Source organism: Cyprinodon tularosa, unplaced genomic scaffold (assembly GCF_016077235.1).
Source record: "Cyprinodon tularosa strain WSP-4 unplaced genomic scaffold, ASM1607723v1 ctg84, whole genome shotgun sequence".
Classification (NCBI taxonomy): domain Eukaryota; kingdom Metazoa; phylum Chordata; class Actinopteri; order Cyprinodontiformes; family Cyprinodontidae; genus Cyprinodon; species Cyprinodon tularosa.
In genome coordinates this window covers 57501-76056 of record NW_024039607.1, presented here as the reverse complement: position 1 = coordinate 76056, position 18556 = coordinate 57501, and the positions used below count along the sequence as shown (strand labels likewise).

Genomic DNA, 18556 nt, shown 5'->3' with positions numbered 1-18556 from the left:
GTCTGTGTGCAATGTATAAATATAATGTACAAGTTACACCTTTTGAATGCAATTACTGAAATAAATGAAGTTTTTCAAAATATTCTAATTTACTGGCTTTTACCTGTATATGATTTAAAGTGTGGTTAAAATTATGATCTAGAAGGACTTTTATTGTAATGAACCTATGAAAAATATAATTATAGTAATTAAAATAATTTCCTGTAAATTCTTAAATAAATCTAGTCATCAAATTTGTAATTTCTTTACTTTCACTTGTATTTAGACTTCTTGCACATGGTACTTATATGTTTTTTTTTTTCAATGAACTTGGAAAAAAAGTAAATAAAAAGGAGTGAAAGGCAAAATGTTTGGGAGCAGCCAAGATAATGTTGAACATATTTGACTTTGGTCAACTTCAAACTGAACAAAGGATGATTTTATTTTAAACAGACAAGATCAAAAGTTAAGATATATTATCAGGTCTAAGCACCTAAAACATCATACATACATACAGGGAAAGAAAGAAAGCACAGAGACAATTAATTTAGTTACTCGCGAGGAGAATAGGAAGGAGACTGCAGAGTTTACAATCTCCACCCCACTCTGCAGTCTTCAGCTTTCTCCTTGCTATTTATTGAAGAAAAGGGGATGTCCCTAATTACACCAACTGAGGTTTAACTAAGGGAAAAGGGAAACAAAAGGATCTTACTTTAAACCTCAGCATATATGTTAAAACAAAGCATGTGGTTGTTTTACAATTGAATTGTTCCAAGAACACATGTTTAGAAGAAACATATGATAGAGGATTTTCAGGTCTCTTTTACTACCCGTCCGTTGCATCACCTTTATCTGGAATAATCTTAAGCAAGAGTTAATAAAAGATGAATCACACATTATACATCATAATAGTTCATTAGAACACAACCCATGAAACACAAAGAAAGTAAGAGTATAAATAAAATATTTCTAACATATATTCACCTATCTTTAGGAGTCAGAAGTTAAATATTGAAGCAGACGGCTTCTTGGGTAGGAAGGCGCCCCAGTCCACCATGGACCCAGGGATGTGTTATCAAGAAGAAACATGAGTAGAGTGGGAGCAGTGGAATAATGAGTCAAAAGGAAGACATTTATATCAGATTCAAAAGTTTATTGGAAAGGAGAGGAAAAGATATGGAAATAGGAAAAAAGATATAATTATTTCAAGGCTAAGAATAGGTCACACAGCATTAAACTACAGTCTTTTTAAAATAGGGAAACATGAAATTGTGACAAATGCAGAGATCCAGAAACAGTACAACATATTATTTTTGAGTGTACTGCGTATGTAAGGGAGAGAATGAAGTTCATACAAGAGTTGAGAAAAATAGGGATTAATGGGAATTCGATAAAAGTATTGTTAGGAAACGAGATAAGAAACACAAGAGTTAATGAAATATTATTCAAATATCTAAAAGATACAGGAACAATGAATAGGATTTAGTTATAGGATTCTTTTTTTTTTTTTTTGGGGGGTATAGCGCAGTCTTCCAAAATTCTGCACTCCACACTCCAGATCAGTAGGTGGCGGAAATGCACCTTTTACGTTGGCCTGCCAATCCGCCATAAAACAGAAGAAGAAGAAGAAGACGAAGAAGAAGAAGAACAAGAAGAAGAAGAAGTCACATCCTTTGCTTCTTTTCCAGGCATGACCCCATCAAGGCCTGATGTGGGCCGTTAAGATTTGCTGTATGATGTAAAAGGCTGATGTGGCATAAAAACAGTCTTATGTCTGTTTTTTGTTCAAAGACTCTTTGTTTCCTAATTCAGAATAAACATGTAAGAAATTATAGGGGGATAATAAACATCAATCTACTATTGATATAAACTTCAGACACCATAGCAGTAATAGTAAAGTGATCAAATATTTGGACTCTCATAAAGTGAAGATCCATTAGATGATTGATCCATCAGGAAGGAGCGAATCTGAAAGAATGCTGACTGACAGCTGGTGCCTATCTCCCGCTGTCTACGGGTGAGAGGCGGGGTCCACCCTGAACAGGTCGCCAGTCCATCGCAGGGCAACACAGAGAACAAAAACAATAAAAACATAAAAAACTAAAACAAAAAATCATTTCATATACAGGTTTATTTTTTGTACATAAGTCTTGCCCTTCAGAGGCTCTGTGAAGGAAAGTCTGTGTTTTGCATGATCCAATATTGTGTCAAAAACCTAAAAAAACAATGTACCAGTTTAATAATGGAGAAGCTATTAGCCAGCTTTATACTTTTTCTATATTAAAAATATATATTTTCTGATAATGTGTTTATTTAAGAGCAAATATGCAAATTAACAAACACCTAGAAAAAATACACTATGTTATATTATTTTCCATGTGAATCCCAGATTGTTCATTCTTTGCCTTTTCTAAAAAGTGCTTTAAATCTGTCCTATCCGTCTTTAACCATGCTGGGTCTGACTTCTGAAAAAGGAGGCAGGTAGTAAAGGCAGCAGAATAAAGCATTAACCTCGCTGCATGCAGTTAGCCAAGCCTTGTAGCTAAACCAGGTCTTGGAAAAATACTGAGTGCACCGTCTCCCTGTCTTTGGACTGCTGATTAATTTTGACGTTCAGCTGATCAGGTCCAAACAGTTTCACCTCCAGCTTCTCTTGGTAAGTTTGCTTTGAGGGATTTTACTTCCGCGACTCGACCTGTCAGTTAGCTGCACTACGACTGTGACGACAGTTACTGCCGCCTCACGATGCACCTCTCGTGTGCCCTGAGCAGAGGAGCTTCTGCACATGTAAAACTTTTAACGAGAGTCAATGGGTAAAGATTTTTTCACACTAGGGCGGATATATGTCACCAATCCAACGAAAAAATGAAACAGCTTTACTCGTCTTTAAAGATTAAGTATTTATCTTGCTGATCTAAAAATTTATATATCAATATATTTCAAAATATTTTAATTTTATGATTGAATTTTAATTTGTTTTTTTATGTCTTAATCAAGGACATTGGGTGGGTGGGGCGGTGACATAGCTCCTTCTATTGGCCGGCCACCATTGATATATAAATATATATATTCATTATTATATAGTTAACTATTATATATATTATAAGTTAATTATTACATAATGAATCGAGTTCATTATATAACAATGAACTGGATTCACTGCAGAATGATGACATGACAGGATGATGTCTCAGATATGCATTAACAGCAACATGGGAAGTGTATATTCTGGAAAGCGACTCGAAGCCAAAACACAGGATATACAAACACAAAATTAATGAAAATTGTTAGTCCAACCTCACAAACAACAAGGTACAAAGCTGACATTTAATCGAATCAATCCAAAACAAATTAAAAACCCTGCATACCTGCATCGCTCAAGGTAAAATGTTAAGGATCTGATAAAGCCCTATCTGACAAAACTCAACTACACAAAAAATATATAATACAATCTGAACAAAAACAAATTTATAGAGCCTACCTGCACAATTGAATAGCCACACGCCTACACTGGAAAAACGATCTAGAAATAAGTAAAAAAATTCTTAAATTTAGTGTATTTATCCTTAATTTGAGTAGGTAAATGAGATAGTTTGCCAATGGAATGAGTATTTTTACTCTTAAAATAAGATCATTAGATCATATGCACTTGAAATAAGAAAATGCAATTGTGTTTTCTTTTCTTAAGTGTAAATTGTCTCATTCCATTGGCAAAATGTATCTTTTATCTCCTCAATCCAAGAAAAAATGCCCTTATTTTAAGAAAAAAACTTCTTATCTTTCAAATTTTTCCAGTGTAGGCAATGCTACAATAGCAACCTCAGTGTGGCTCTGTGTGAAAACACCACATAAGCACATACTACATAAAAATAATCAATTTAAACCAGTTTTCCTCCAAACCTACCACGCTCACCACACAAAAGAAAGCACACAGCTGGTCACACACCCTAGAAATTAAGACCTGGCCATCACCTTGCCAGCTTCCCTTTTATGGGAGCTTCGGCTGTCAAGAGGGCGCCACCTTGTGGTACCAACTGTTAAATGATGGTTCCAATTTTCATCCTTTCAGCTTGCCCTCATTGATTTTGAACTTATTCTTAGTTATTACTTTAAATAATATTACTTTAAATCTTCTAGGTAGGTGAAGAGTTTGTTGGACAAAATAGTCTGATTGTAAGAGGGAACTATTTTGTTCAATCAAATTAAACATGCAAAGGGATATGAGTTTCTGCCTGTTTATTGATGAGAATGATTTGCTGTCTCTGAAAGTCAGTTCTCAAAACATTACTTTTAAAGTCGAGTGCTTGATAATTAAGCTTTTCAGGTTTTTCATTATTTATTCATGATAATTACAAATTTTATAGTTAGTAACCCAGTAATAATCTCAGTGTAATTTATTATTATTATTATTATTATTATTATTATTTATTGTGATTTTGGTATAATGATAACTTAAATAGATTTTCATAAACAAATAATCCTAATATAACAACAATAGAATATTAAGCCCAAAAGGTTTTAGGAGCAAATTCCGCCTTAAAATTACATATGTGAATAAAACAGTGCAGCACCCAAACTATAAATTGGAAATTCAATTGTTTGTGTTTGCATGACAGAAAGGCATTGATGAATATTTTTTAGGTGGAACCACTATTCCATTTGTCACAATATATGATTTCTAGGGGCTTGTTACGACCCGGCTCAGCCAGGGAAAAGGGAAGTAACATTAAAGAAACCCTGGTGGTAAGGTTTTAACAATTTAAGGATTTATTGTTTGGAGTTTCTCACAAAATAATAATAAAAAAAGGGTAACAATTAATAATCAAAACGTAGGGGGACTCTCAACAACAGAGTATTAACTAAAACAAAATCCACAAAACAGAGGTGTAAATCAAAGAACTTAACCAAACAAAAATGATCTCTCAAAACAAGTTAAACTAGGGTGACCATATTTTCATTTGGGAAAACCAGGACACCTTGGAGCGGTTAACAAAAAAAAAAAAAAATTAACAAAAAATACCTCTTGTGTAGCAAAAACGTACCAAAAACGAACAAACATATCAATAGACTATCTTTACTTTCTGTTTCCAGGTGGCTTTTCAGATTTCTTGCACCTCCATTGGACACCGAGACATATGTGCCTGCTTTGCACACTGTGCACAAGGCCTCCCGTTTGTCTCGACCCGGTCTGAAAGCGGGGAAACTCTTTTGTAAATCGTCGGTAAACATACATTTGCGCTTTGGCATGTTGTTGGCGTACTGACAGCCACGCTATCTATATTCTGATTAAGAACAGGGCTGCCCGCACTGCCGCGGCTCAGGGATTACGTTGCACGCAGCGCCGTGCGCAGTGCCCTAGTGCCTGTAAATTTAACGGTCCAATTAAGGTAATTTAAAAAATCAGGACGTTTCAAAGTTCCCCCACCGGGACAAAACGAGTTACACAAGATATCAAGATTAACAAAATCTGTTAGAGCGGACTAAGCTATCAAAGCTAACACAAGTTTTACAGCAGTCAAACCTACACCCCACAAAATGGCAAGCTGTCTGAACAAAGGATCAGCCGAGCCTTCCCCTAGGAAGTCCTTTGGTTTTAAATGGATGCCTCAACAATGATTGGTGGAGCCGGCAATTGGTGATCCAATCACGGTAGGCCCCAAGGTGTGTCACAGGAAAACATCCGCTTCCAGGTGAAGTCAATTTGATCAGGCCTCTGAAAAAAAAAAGAAAAAAAACACAAACACAGAAAAGGCCACTGGCCGTAACAGGGCTTAAACAAAGCAAAAATGAAAAATGTTTAGCTTTGCTAGTATTTTTTCTGAAATAAACACAGCAAAACACCATGAAAGCCCATTTGAAACACTGGTTGAAACTTCAGATTTTATAGATCCACATTTTGACTATAACTCAAGCAAATTTGGACTGAAAAAGTTTAAGCATCTTTGTTCCACAAAGGTTTTAGTGGGCAGTGTGCCAGGCAGAAATATAATTTTGGCACAATGCCAAAAGTGCAAAAATGCATTTTCCTACTCATAAAAGGGAATCTGGCCCAAAAAAGTTTGCTGATTTACATCATTGGATACCTTCTGCATAAGACAAAGCCTTTGCTCCTAGGATTTAGCCCCTGTTTTATTGAAATTTACCAATGATATCACAAAACTGAATAGAAAATAAGAATAACAGAGCAAGCTTATGTAACACATGCCAGTTACATCACCTGACATGGTCGCACAATTACCTCCAACCCCTCCTTGGAATGATGCCGGGCATTAGGGGGTGTGGCTAAAAATGAATACCTGCTGTTGCATTACTCCCCCAGAGTCACACGTCAAGTGGAATTTTAAATCTAATTTTAGTTGTTTACACAGATATAAAACAAAAAGCACTTGTAAAAAAATGACTTTTAAACGTCTTTAAGAAATTTTAATGCCCAATTTGAAAGTCGTGTGGATAAAACAGCATTTGACTGTGTTTTGTCTATTACTTTCTGTCGTAGACAAAACTCTCTGTTCATTGGAATGAAAAGAATGTCACTTTTGACACGTCACCAGTAACAGGAAATAAAAATGTTGTATGAGGGATAATCCCCTGTCAGTATTTCTCAGCACTGTGCTGAAGCGGGTCTGTTGCATGCTCAAAATTTAGGACTACACAAGGTAAGACAGTTTGGCAATAACAGGGTTATATTTATGTTTATTGTTATTCTGCTCATTAAACTGTTAATTGTAAAGTATCAAAATAAAGAAGGTAAATGAGTAAATAAAACTCTGGATTAAAGTAAGGGATGATTTTATTTGTTCTGCTTTGGAATTTGGCTTTAATTCACTTGCTTTACTTTGAACCTAATGAAAAACTTTCTTGTCCTTAGTGTATCTTGTTTATATGATTTCTAGAAATGGGGTCATCATCTTCTAGAAATCCGCGTCCTCGTAAGTTTCAGCAAAACCTCGTAATTATATGTGTCTGAATGTTGCATGTAATCAAATTTATAATGTCTTTTTAATCTAATAGTTATCAAAGAACCATGGGTGCAGATCAACTGGGGGTAAGTATAGAGCAGGTTTTGTTTATATTTCCATAAAAGTAAGAAAAACTAAGTTTCTAAGACAGTTTTGCAAAAAAAAAAATTTTTGTTTTTTATTGAAAAAGCTTCTTGGATAGGAAGCTAAATGTCTTTAAACTTGGTAACAAAGTCCAGTGGACAGTTTTTTTGTTTTTTTTTGGATTGACTATGACCTGGATGACTGAGAATCTTCACCTGCATATTTCTAAATACACAAAAACTATCTTGGTATCTCCAAGCAGAGGTGATCGAGAGAATGACCTGCAGTTTATAAGAAACTACAAACCTCGAGCTGATAATCAGCAGCTCAGGATTCTTCTTCACGGACCAGTTGGAGCGGGAAAATCAAGTTTCGTTAACTCTGTCTGCAGCCTCTTCCAAGGCAGAGTGTGTACCAGTGCAATGGTGAATAATGATGTTGGGGATAGCTGCACCAAAAAGGTAGGAAATCAGAATGTTTTTGACAGAAACATACATTAGCATGCATTGATTTTTCACTTAACCTCTTTAATTTCAACGACCCTTCTACAATCACTACAGCTAATCTTACACTGGAAAAATTATCTAGAAATAAGTAAAAATTTCGTAAATTAAGTGTATTTACCCTTAATTTAAGTAGCTAAATGACATAGTTTGCCAATGGAATGAGTATTTTACTCTTAAAATAAGATCATTAGATAATATGCACTTGAAATAAGACAATTCAAATATCTTTTCTTATTTTAAGTGTAAATTGTCTTGTTCCATTGGCAAAATTTATCTTTTACCTCCTCAATCCAAGAACAAATCCACTTACTTTAAGAAAAATAGACTCATATAGATTTTGATTTTTTTCCAGTGTATTGAATTTAGTTAAGTTTATTCATACAGGGTTAATCCACAACAAATATCATGTCAATGCACTTTATAAAGGGATACAAACATTCCAATTATCAAACAATACGGCCAAATTCAGTATTTCTTACAAACTTCGAAATAAATCTTTCGTCCTCTCTTCATGTCTACCTCTATATTCCATATATTCCATTCGTTAACCTTTAACAGCAACTTTTTGTTTGCAAAATGGAAATTAAGTTACTATGCTAACATGGTAAAAATTTGCAAATAGCTATCTTGATACCAAAGATTTATTTTTTTTAAGTTCCACTTTTCCTTTCATATTTTTATTTCTTTTATCTTTTTTAATACAGAATTTTCTTATTTTAGTTATCCATTTTTTATTTTCTTTTATTATTTGTGTTGCTGTTATGCCACTGCAGTTTATTTTTATTTTTATGTAAAGCACTTTAAATTTTGGTGCCACTGAAATGTGCTATATCTATTTATATATATATATACACTTCCTTGCCTGTTATTTCCTTTGAATATGACCTGGATGACTGAGAATCTTCACAAGCGCCTTTAATTTCCTTGACCCACACATTATAATTTGCATTTGTTTCTGTTTCTGTCTCCTTGAACCCCAGTCGGCCTCGGCAGATGGCCGCTCACGCTGAGCCTGGTTCTGCTGGAGGTTTCTTCCTGTTAAAAGGGAGTTTTTCCTCTCCACTGTCGCTCCAAGCATGCTTAGTGTGAGGGATTGTATTCGAGTCAATGAGTCGATGCAATAAACTAGTTTTCCTTAGATAGAAAAACTTTGAATCAATTTGACTGGATGATCTGGTGAACTGTAAAGTGCCTTGAGATGACATGATGTGAATTGGCGCTATAGAAATAAACGAAATTGAATTGGATCTGACTCGGAAAGTGCTTCGGAGGCTCGGCCTCTCTGTGCTTAAAAACATTAATGCTCCAACTCAACCACATATTGCTTTAATACGGCTGACAGATTTGCCAAAGATTCCTGGATAAGTGTTGAAATGTTTTTAAAAAACGGAGGAAAGTCGCCCCCCAATTTAAGCCTGTTCCATAGTTGCCCTGACTCAGATGACTGAGAATATGTACAGGCATTAATAAAGTTAAAACTTTATCTGTCAACTGTTCTTAATATGCAAAAAGCTTTTCTGTGTCATCCTTGAAAACACTTTTGATCTCGGCATGAAAAGGGTACATGCTTAAAGCCAGAGGAATGGAAACGTTCATTTACTGTCTGTATAGCTGTACTAAATAAAAAAAAAATGTTGTATACACTCTCTCATATAATAAAAATGAGAATAAAAGTTGTCAAAGTCTAAGCGGCTCTAAGACAACATGAAGACAAAATTTCTCTTGTAAAAAGAGAAATCCAGCTTCTTGGGTCAAATTAATGATTTTCTTGACCTGCATTTTTATTGTAATTCATCTGGCTTACATGACAGTAAAAAAGTTAAAACTGGTATATTTTGTAATTTTTTTTAAATGTTATCTAGTTTTCCACATATAGGTTCGAAAAGGATGATGGACAGAACTTTTACCCATTTGTAATAAGTGACATGATTGGCCTTGACAACACCAGCAGAAGAAACAGAAACATCCATGTGAAAGACATCAAAGAGGCAATGAAGGGACGCATAAAAGATGGTTACACGGTAAAGCTGCTTGAGAACCTGAGCGCAGCAGAACATTTCTTCTTATCTATTACTGACACACACAGGACCATTGATTTACAATTTGAATTTAATGTGTAGTTCAACCCTGAATGCAAGATATTGAAGGAAGATCGACACTTCAACAATTCTCCTACCCAAAGCGAAACAGTACACGTCCTGGTTTGTGTCATAGACGCAACAACAGCAACTGAACTGAATCCAGAGGTTGTGGAAACAATTAAGGACATCAGAGATGAAGCTGCTAACTTGGGTGAGATCAAAATCCTTAGACTTCAAAACAGAAATTGGACATGAGATTTTTAGAAATATGAAATAGTTCAATTTCCTAAACTATTCTCAATGCTACTTAAAGAAACTTTCAGCAACCTTGGTAAGAATAATGCCCGCTCAAACACTTGTTGCTCAGAGAAGAGCAGGCGTGCAGGTGGCGCAGCGGTTAGCGCACACTACCCATGTACCGAGGCCATAGTCCTCAACGCAGCCGACCCGGATTCGAATCCGACCTGTGGTCCACATGTCTCTCCCCATTAGAGACTGACATTTTTTCGGGAATCCCACGGGTCACGGGATTCCCGTGGGATTCCCGTGGGATGGGAGTCAGTATTAGTAACGATCACGTGATTGGGACGGGATTCAACATTAACGGGAGCAGACGGGAGCGGGAGCAAACCAATAATAACTAAAAAAAAAAACTATGATCGATGCCAAAAAATAAAATAAAATAGAAAGAAAAAAAAGTACTGGCGCGGCGCCGCCATTTTGTAGTTTTTTTCCTTGAAGCCTACACTATAATGCGAGTTTAAAAAACTACACGACCCAAAAACCAACAGTGCTTCTGCTCTGAGTTTTTCACCCGCGCTCAAAAACAACAAGAATGGGAGTGGTGCAGGAGCGGGAGTCATTCTGAATGGGAGCGGGATGGGAGTGGGAGTAATTTCACCAGGAGTGGGACGGGACAGGATTTAGATTTCTACTCTGGCCCGGGATTGGGACGGGACACCATTTTTTTCTGTGGGAGTGGGACGGGACAGGAGTGAAAAACCACTCCCGTGTCAGTCTCTAGTCCCCATCTCTCATACCTCCTTTCTGATCAGCCTGCTGTCAGGAAAAAAAGCAGCTAGTGCCTTAAAAACAAACAAAAAAAGCATTTTAGAAGACAAATTTGTTCTTAAATGGTTCATACAAGTGATTTAGAAGAAAATGCTGCATTGACCCTTTCTTAACCTAATTTCTAATCTTCTCTTGAGCACAAAAATATTTTTATGAGTGCTCCAGAGGTGGCATAGGAGTCTTGAAAAATCTGCCAGTTTTTCTCTAAATGACTACATTTTCTGTCACTTAAAATCAATTGTCCATTCTATTAGGCGTATATTATGTAGCTGCAATTATAAATTCCTTTTTTATTCACTGAGGACAGAACCATCTGTCACTACACATGCAGCTGGCTCATTGTTTCAAGGGACGCTGGTTTAATTTGTTGCCATTTCTGTTAAACTAAGTGTGGTCAGTCAGCTCTATGTGGGATCCAGCTACTACTGAAACAAAATTTGGATCAGAAAATAGAAAGTTCAGGCAGGAGGATAAGCCACATGTTGCTGCTTGAAATTTTTCTAACATTAAGACATACACCACCGTTCAAAAGTTTGGGGTCACATTGAAATGTCCTTATTTTTGAAGGAAACGCACTGTACTTTTCAATGAACTTTAAACTAGTCTTAACTTTAAAGAAATACACTCTATACATTGCTAATGTGGTAAATGACTATTCTAGCTGCAAATGTCTTGTTTTTGATGCAATATCTACATAGGTGTATAGAGGCCCATTTCCAGCTACTATCACTCCAGTGTTCTAATGGTACAATGTGTTTGCACTGGAAAAAAATCGAAATCTAGATAAGTCATTTTTTCTTAAAATAAGTGCATTTGTTCTTGGATCGAGGAGTTAAAAGAGACAAGATAATTTACATTTAAAATAAGAAAACACAATTGCATTGTCTTATTTCAAGTGCATTTTATCTAATTATCTTATACTAAGAGTAAAAATACTCATTCCATTGGCAAACTATCTCATTTACCTTCTCAAATTTAGGGTAAATACACTTAATTTAGGAAATTTTAACTTATTTCTAGATGTTTTACCAGTGTGCTCATTGGCTCAGAAGGCTAATTGATGATTAGAAAACCCTTGTGCAATCATGTTCACACATCTGAAAACAATTTAGTTTGTTACAGAAGCGACAAAACCGACCTTCCTGTGAGCAGATTGAGTTTCTGGAACATCACATTTGTGGGGTCAATTAAACGCTGAAAATGGCCAGAAAAAGAGAACCTTCATCTGAAACCCAACAGTCTATTCTTGTTCTTAGAAATGAAGGCTATTCCATGTGAGAAATAGCTAAAAAATTGAAGATTTCCTACAACGGTGTGTACTACTACTACTTGAACGGTAGTGTATATTCAGCTCAAGTCGTGGAGCTGCCCTGGCTTTGCTTGTTTGAATGCTCAGGTTTGGGTCTGCCTGCATTCATCAAATTAGAGTTTACCCGTTAACATTTTTATGTTTATGCCTGTATGAGAGAGATGGAGAGTGCAATGAAGTCATAACTGGTACTTCTAGCCAAAGTGGGTATTAAAATGGGTATTTTGCTTAAAAGTATAGAGGATGATCTCTTATTTCCAGGTGTTTCATCTAAATAAGTGGTCCTACTAATTGTCAATCATTCTGGCGATATGTTTACGTAAGGCCGTCGTACGTGCTCGTCCCATTAGTCTTTTTCTGCTGATGCACACTTTCAGGCATATATTCATATCATTGGGGCTCACCTTTCTCATCTCAGTTCTGTGAAAATGGCCGAGGATCGTAAGAGAAAAAGTGTCTACGAAGTGTGTGAGAAGAAAAGACGGGCACAAGAAGAGACAGATATGTCCCAGAATGCTTTGTGGGAGAGCTCCCCTCGCAAAGCAAAATTTTACAAAATGTGCAGAGTCATCTTTGAGCACACCATTTTACTTTTGTTTCACCAGTTCACGGCTGTTCTTCCAGCAGTACACACTTAAATGCTTTCTTTTTTCTCATCGTCTTCTCCTTCTTTCCCATCACCCGGTTTGCAGCAGGTTTTCCTGCTGTGTCTTCAAGGTCAAGCGGCAGCAACCCAGACTGACACAGCTCATTGGCTAATTTGTATCATGTGCAGCCTGGTGCCGGCGGCTTCACAGGGATTTACCGTACAAACAGGAGAAGCGGCGCAAGTGAAATTAGAAACTGCCGTCGGACACATGCGGTTATTTATAAATGTTTTAAAACAAGTTGGGTCCGGATTAGCCAACAAAATCCGTGACTTCTGCTCTAGGGCATATGACAGAAGTTCTCAAGAATTCTGTTAATTGCAAAAGGGGATGGCTAGAGGGAGCTAAGAACAACAGCTCAAAGGTGTCCTACTTAAGATGGACATTGGGTCCTATAAAAAGGAGGCTATATCATCAAACTATAAGTCAATATCAGACCTCTTTACTGCAAGGAAATTTCTGTTAGTTGTTATAGTATAAAATGTGAGCAGCAATATTAGCAGGACCAGAAGAAATCAGTCAGGAACTCAAAAAGGGTGGGGGAGAATCAGACTTTTTGCCTAGAAGTCACGTAGGAATGCAAGAAGAGACAAAACCTGCTTGACTACAAGGGAGCCTGTACATTAAGTTACTGGTACTCACATGCCTTAAAAGGAAGTTCTGTGGGAATGTCAAAAACAAGAATGGAAGAAATGCCTCCAAGACATCTTAATGACATTTTCAGTCATTTGAAAATGGCCAATTAAAATTTGTAAAGATTTCTAGGTATCTTTAACTTTATTCTTACTAGTACAGTTGTATATATATATATATACAGTATATACATATATATATATATATATATATATATATATATATATATATATATATATATATATATATATATATATATATATATATATATATTTTTTTTTATAGTACAGTTTATATTTTTATATATCTCAAATTTAGATCTGACAAGCAGGAATGTAATTTTCACTAAAACAAATCCTATTTTAGTGTCCTACAAATTAAACAACACAGAGGACATAAATGCTAATAAATGTTACAACGGCCTGCCATATACTGGAAAAACAATCCAGAAATCAGTAAAAAAAAATCTTAAATTTAGTGTATTTATCCTTAATTTGAGTAGGTATATGAGATAGTTTACCAATGGAATGAGTATTTTTACTCTTAAAATAAGATAATTACATAATATCCACTTGAAATAAGACAATGCAATTGTGTTTTCTTATCTTAAGTGTAAATTGTCTCATTCCGTTGGCAAAATTTATCTTTTATCTCCTCAATCCAAGAAAAAATGCCCTTATTTTAAGAAAAAAATTCTTACCTAGCTTTTAATTTTTTACAGTGTACACCTGGGGTGGTAGTTATGGCTCTCAATTGCCCTGTTGTGTAAGGGCTGCTCCTGTGTTGCCATGATAAGTGCATCTGTGCTGTCCTTCAGCCCGACCCTCTCTAGCCATTGGTAGGTTTTGGTCAGTTTCCTATATGTGGTATATCCAATGCAAGCGTTTTACCTCCCAGTATTATTCCTCTAGTTCCTTAACCTCCTTTGTGTAAGACATTCTCTGAGCGCTTCATCCCTTTGAGCCATCTTTCAGATTAATTATTGGCGCTTGAATGTTTCATCTTCACCAGTGGCTCTGATGCTCACTAAGTAAAGGCCTCTGCCTGCTTCTTTGCCCTTAGTGTATAGTCTGAGGATACTGGATTTGAGGAATCGACCATGCATGGATCGTAGCTTTACTGTTTTTAAAATGGTGGCCTGATTTTCTTCTTGTAAGAGTGTTCCTGTAATCTGTTAAGAAAATAAAGCAAGTGTCTGTAGCTAAGGTTTGTGATGTTTAGGATTAAGGGTTTTGTACACCAGTGATAATAACAGAACATTGCTTTGAAGCATACTTGATGATATCATATGCAAATTGTTTTAAAATGAGTCCTTACATTCCTGCCGAGTTTCCTTTTAAGCTTCTCATTGTTTTGCTGCTTTAACTGCAGATTTTTTAGATTCTTTAGAGCAGCATTACTGGAAACATGCACTTAACAACTTAGAGGCTTCCTTGTTGTCAAACAGGTTTTATATGTCTCCTCTCGCATGCTAACATGACCTCTAGGTCAACCTGTTGATTCTTCCTCGCCCTTTTTTTGTTCCTGACAATTTTACTCCCTGCTTAGATTTCTGCTCACATTTGATGCTGTGACAACTAACAGAAACTTCCTTGCAACGTGGAGGTCTGCATTAGGAAAATCATACTAGTGGGTGCTTGGAAGGGGAGAGGGGTCTGCCTGCAGACCTTCACTGTCTGGGCTTTTTGTTGCAGACCTGCACAATGGGATCTCCTGCACTGTCAAGACCAGACGTTTATTCCCAGACGTTTTGTTCAAGGCCTTTTTTTTTTTTTAGGCGAATTCTCACCTCAAAAAAAATATGTGCATTTTCCTTACTTTTAAAAAGATCAAGAAAACTGTTTTATCACATAATTTCTAGTTGATTTTCTTTTATTTATGTTGCATGCATGTCATGAACAGAGACAGATGGACCCAGTATTCAAGGAGAGACAGTCAGTAGGAAAGTTCAAACATTTATTAAATAATAAAACAAAACAAAATTGGAGCTGTTGCTCGCGGACACTGCAGGCGGGGGGGCGGGGCACCGCCCAATCTTAGACACTCTAGGGGAGAAACACAGGTAAGTGACCACAATAAACTGATATAAGAATATCTGTGTTGGTCACTTACCTGGTTTAACAGTCCAGTCTGGATCCCTCACCAGGAAGCCGATCCTGGTGAGGGATCCAGAACAGACAGGAACAGAAACAGGTGGCAGGATCCAGACTTCCAGGCATCCACAGGCTTCCAGGAGGGTTCAGAGTCTGACTGGGACCAGAAGCATGACCAGGTGGTCACGCACAGGAGCAGACAGGATCAGGTGCAGATAGGCAGACTCAGTGGAAGAGGGTAGCCGAGACAGGACGTAGGAACCGGAACTTGAAGCAGGACTTTAAACTGGTCTCCTCCCTGGAGCCAGTCTTACTTTGATAAAATCTGAACCTCCCCCCATAATGAACCAAAAACCCAGAGGACTCCGCGGGGGAGGAACAGTGGACGATCAGGAGACGAGACAAACATAAAAACCCTCTTTCCACTGGCTGCCAGGATCCAGGACATGAACCAAGGAACAAAACTAACAGACAGGCTAACAGAAAGACAAGTAATGATCTGGCCCTGAATGCTCAGGCTGAACTGGATATAAACCAGAGGAAACAGGTGAGAGGAATAAATTATAATTGAGGCAGGGAGGGAAAAACGACAGGTGAAAGGAATTACCAATTAAGGGAGAGCAAACAGGCCAGATCATGACAATGCATTGGATGCATGTTTTATGTGTTTCTATTGGGACTCCTGCTGGCACTTCCTGAATAAATAGACATTTGAATGTCTGTTTTGTATCTACTGTTGAAACATCAGACATTTCAGTCCAGAAATGAGAAATCCTTGGAACAGCTGAGATACTGTGAAGATCTCTGTCTTTCTCTGAGATGGATGGATGGATGGATGGATGGATGGATGGATGGATGGATGGATGGATGGATGGATGGAGATAAAAGTGAGTTTGTACTTTTTCTCTTAGAAATGGTGATATATTCTGTGTTTTTCTAAATTTGTTCGAAAAAGTATTATGTAAATGCTGCACATAATCATAGATGTCATTATATTTTAATTGTATTTCAAGGACCAAGTTGTGTTTGTCACGATTTGGCTAAGGTTAGTTGACCCAAAAGCAGAGGCAGGGAAGCAGAGGTGAATCTCTTGTGGATTTAATCATGAGTTAGCAGAAAACAGAGGCAGGTTATCCAAAAAGAAAACAAAGTCCAAACAAACATGAAACCAGGAGTCCAAAAAAACAAAAATCAAAACATGAAAACTAGTCTAAACGTACCAGAAACCATGGAGACATCAGGGGAATCACAATCATAAGGATGAAGGCTTAGAGAGAAGGAGTTGGAGCATGTTTGATGGTATTTAACGAGGACCGAGCAAAGGGGAATTGAAGAAAGAGGGCTTTTAAAGGAGGCTGAGACAAAGAGGGGGCTAACGAGGAAACTGGGAGCAGGTGTGCAAAGAACAAGACAGGGAAAGAGCTAGAGAAGAAGGAGAACATAAGAGGGCAGCAGAGAGCAAGAAATAGAAACCTGGAAGCCTGGAAATAACAATGTAATGTTAAATTACTAGGACTATAAATCAAGGAGAAAAGAACAGAAACCAGACTAGGACAGTAACTGAAAAAAACCAAAGAACACAGCAAGTTTGAACCTGAACTAAATGACCTTTTTTTAACATCATTACACCATTATTTTTCATGGACTGCCATTTGCAGTGAAATCAATTTTCTAACATCACTTTTGATTGAGCATAAATGTAAAATCGAACCTGAATCTGTCATTCCCCTCTGCAGGTATTCCTCAAGTTGCCATTTTTACCAAAATCGATAAGGCCTGTCCCAAAACTAAACAAGATGTGAAAGATGTTTACAGGAGCAAATTACTGCGTTCAAAGGTGAAGTTTTTTCTTCTATTTTCTGTTGTGGGGCAGGTTTTGGGAACTTCTTTAAATTATAGATATCCCTTACAGTGTTTTATTATAAACCAGGTTTACTTTGAATGTTGTAACCAAATATCTTGTTTTAACTTTTAGATCAAGCGATTCAGTAAAAAAGTGGGGATCCCAGTGAGCTGCATCTTCCCAGTCAAGAACTACACTGAAGAGATTAAGCTTACAAATGACATAGATGTGCTGCTCCTGAGCACCATGAGACGTATCATTAACATTGGAGATGACTTTCTCAATAAAAGAAAAGATTAAGATGGTAAATGTAAAAAAAAAAAAAAGAAATATTAGAAAAACTGCAGAATAATGAATTAAATATGAAATATTTCTGTGTTTAATCAGCATAGATCAAAGCAGTTTAGTAAAATGGAAATATGTCGATCATATCAGGTTTGAAAGTGTTAAAAGTTAGTTTTAATAAAGGAATCATAATTAAGTATTAAATATCCATGTAAATAATTCTGAGAAAATCGTTTTGTTCTGTTTTGTTTTGTGCAGTCGAGATGTAAATACTTGGACATAACTGATATGTAACTGTGTTGGTGACTGAATAAAATTTATGTTAACCTTGTTTTACCTTGTTTAGGGGAATTTTAACAGTGTGGAACAACAATTCTTGCAGCAAGTTTAAGGGTCAGTGGTGGATCAACAGCATCCTGTAATCACTGCCCATCACTGGCAAAGCATCTTTCTGGAAGATAGCATCTTCACACGTTTGCCATTGTGGGAAAATGAGCAAAGATTCTTCCGTATAAGTATAAAAAACAATCCACTGGACTCGGTTTCCAGGGCTTGAAGACGTTTCGCTTCCCGTCCAGGAAGCTTTCTCAATTCAAATGTCTGGATTCGCAGTGATTCTATATAAAGCCTCAAACTCACTGCGAATCCAAACATTTGAATTGAGAAAGCTTCCTGGACGGGAAGCGAAACGTCTTCAAACCTTGGAAACTGAGTCCAGTGGATTGTTTTTTATACTTTTACAGAATGGTTATGACCTGGATGACTGAGATCTTCATCAGCAAAGCAAAGATTTGTTTAAAATTTGCCTAGAGACTAAAATGATTTGAAGATGTTCACATTTGTGTACATGCTGTGCACAAACTGATCTTTTCTTTGCAGCTTAATAACATTCAGCTCATTCATGTGTGACAATATGTCCACAGCAAACGCAAAGTCACAAAGCCAGTCCTCATCGCTCAGCTCAGGGAAGTTCAGATTTTTTTTTATTTTACCTTTATTTTACCAGGAAGTCCCTTGAGATAATATCTCTTTTTCGAGTGAGACCTGGCCAAGAGGCAGCAGTACA

The 18556-nt window shown here is 36.8% G+C and overlaps 1 protein-coding gene across 6 annotated transcripts; it reads left to right on the top strand.

Moving 5' to 3' along the window:
- Positions 1-6561: 6561 nt before the first annotated feature.
- Positions 6562-17821, top strand: LOC119774896 (interferon-induced protein 44-like). 6 transcript variants are annotated; one of them, XM_038272623.1, is made up of 8 exons: positions 6562-6635; positions 6848-6908; positions 6991-7024; positions 7285-7483; positions 9391-9549; positions 9649-9820; positions 17099-17199; positions 17338-17821. In XM_038272623.1, exons 2-8 carry the CDS (start codon positions 6875-6877, stop codon positions 17503-17505), a joined length of 867 nt encoding a protein of 288 aa, XP_038128551.1. In that variant the 5' UTR covers positions 6562-6635; positions 6848-6874; the 3' UTR covers positions 17506-17821. The 6 variants fall into 6 exon arrangements, with proteins under 6 accessions (XP_038128551.1, XP_038128548.1, XP_038128553.1 ...); XM_038272620.1 differs by having other exon boundaries at positions 7282-7483; XM_038272625.1 differs by having other exon boundaries at positions 6567-6635; positions 6873-6908.
- Positions 17822-18556: the final 735 nt, after the last annotated feature.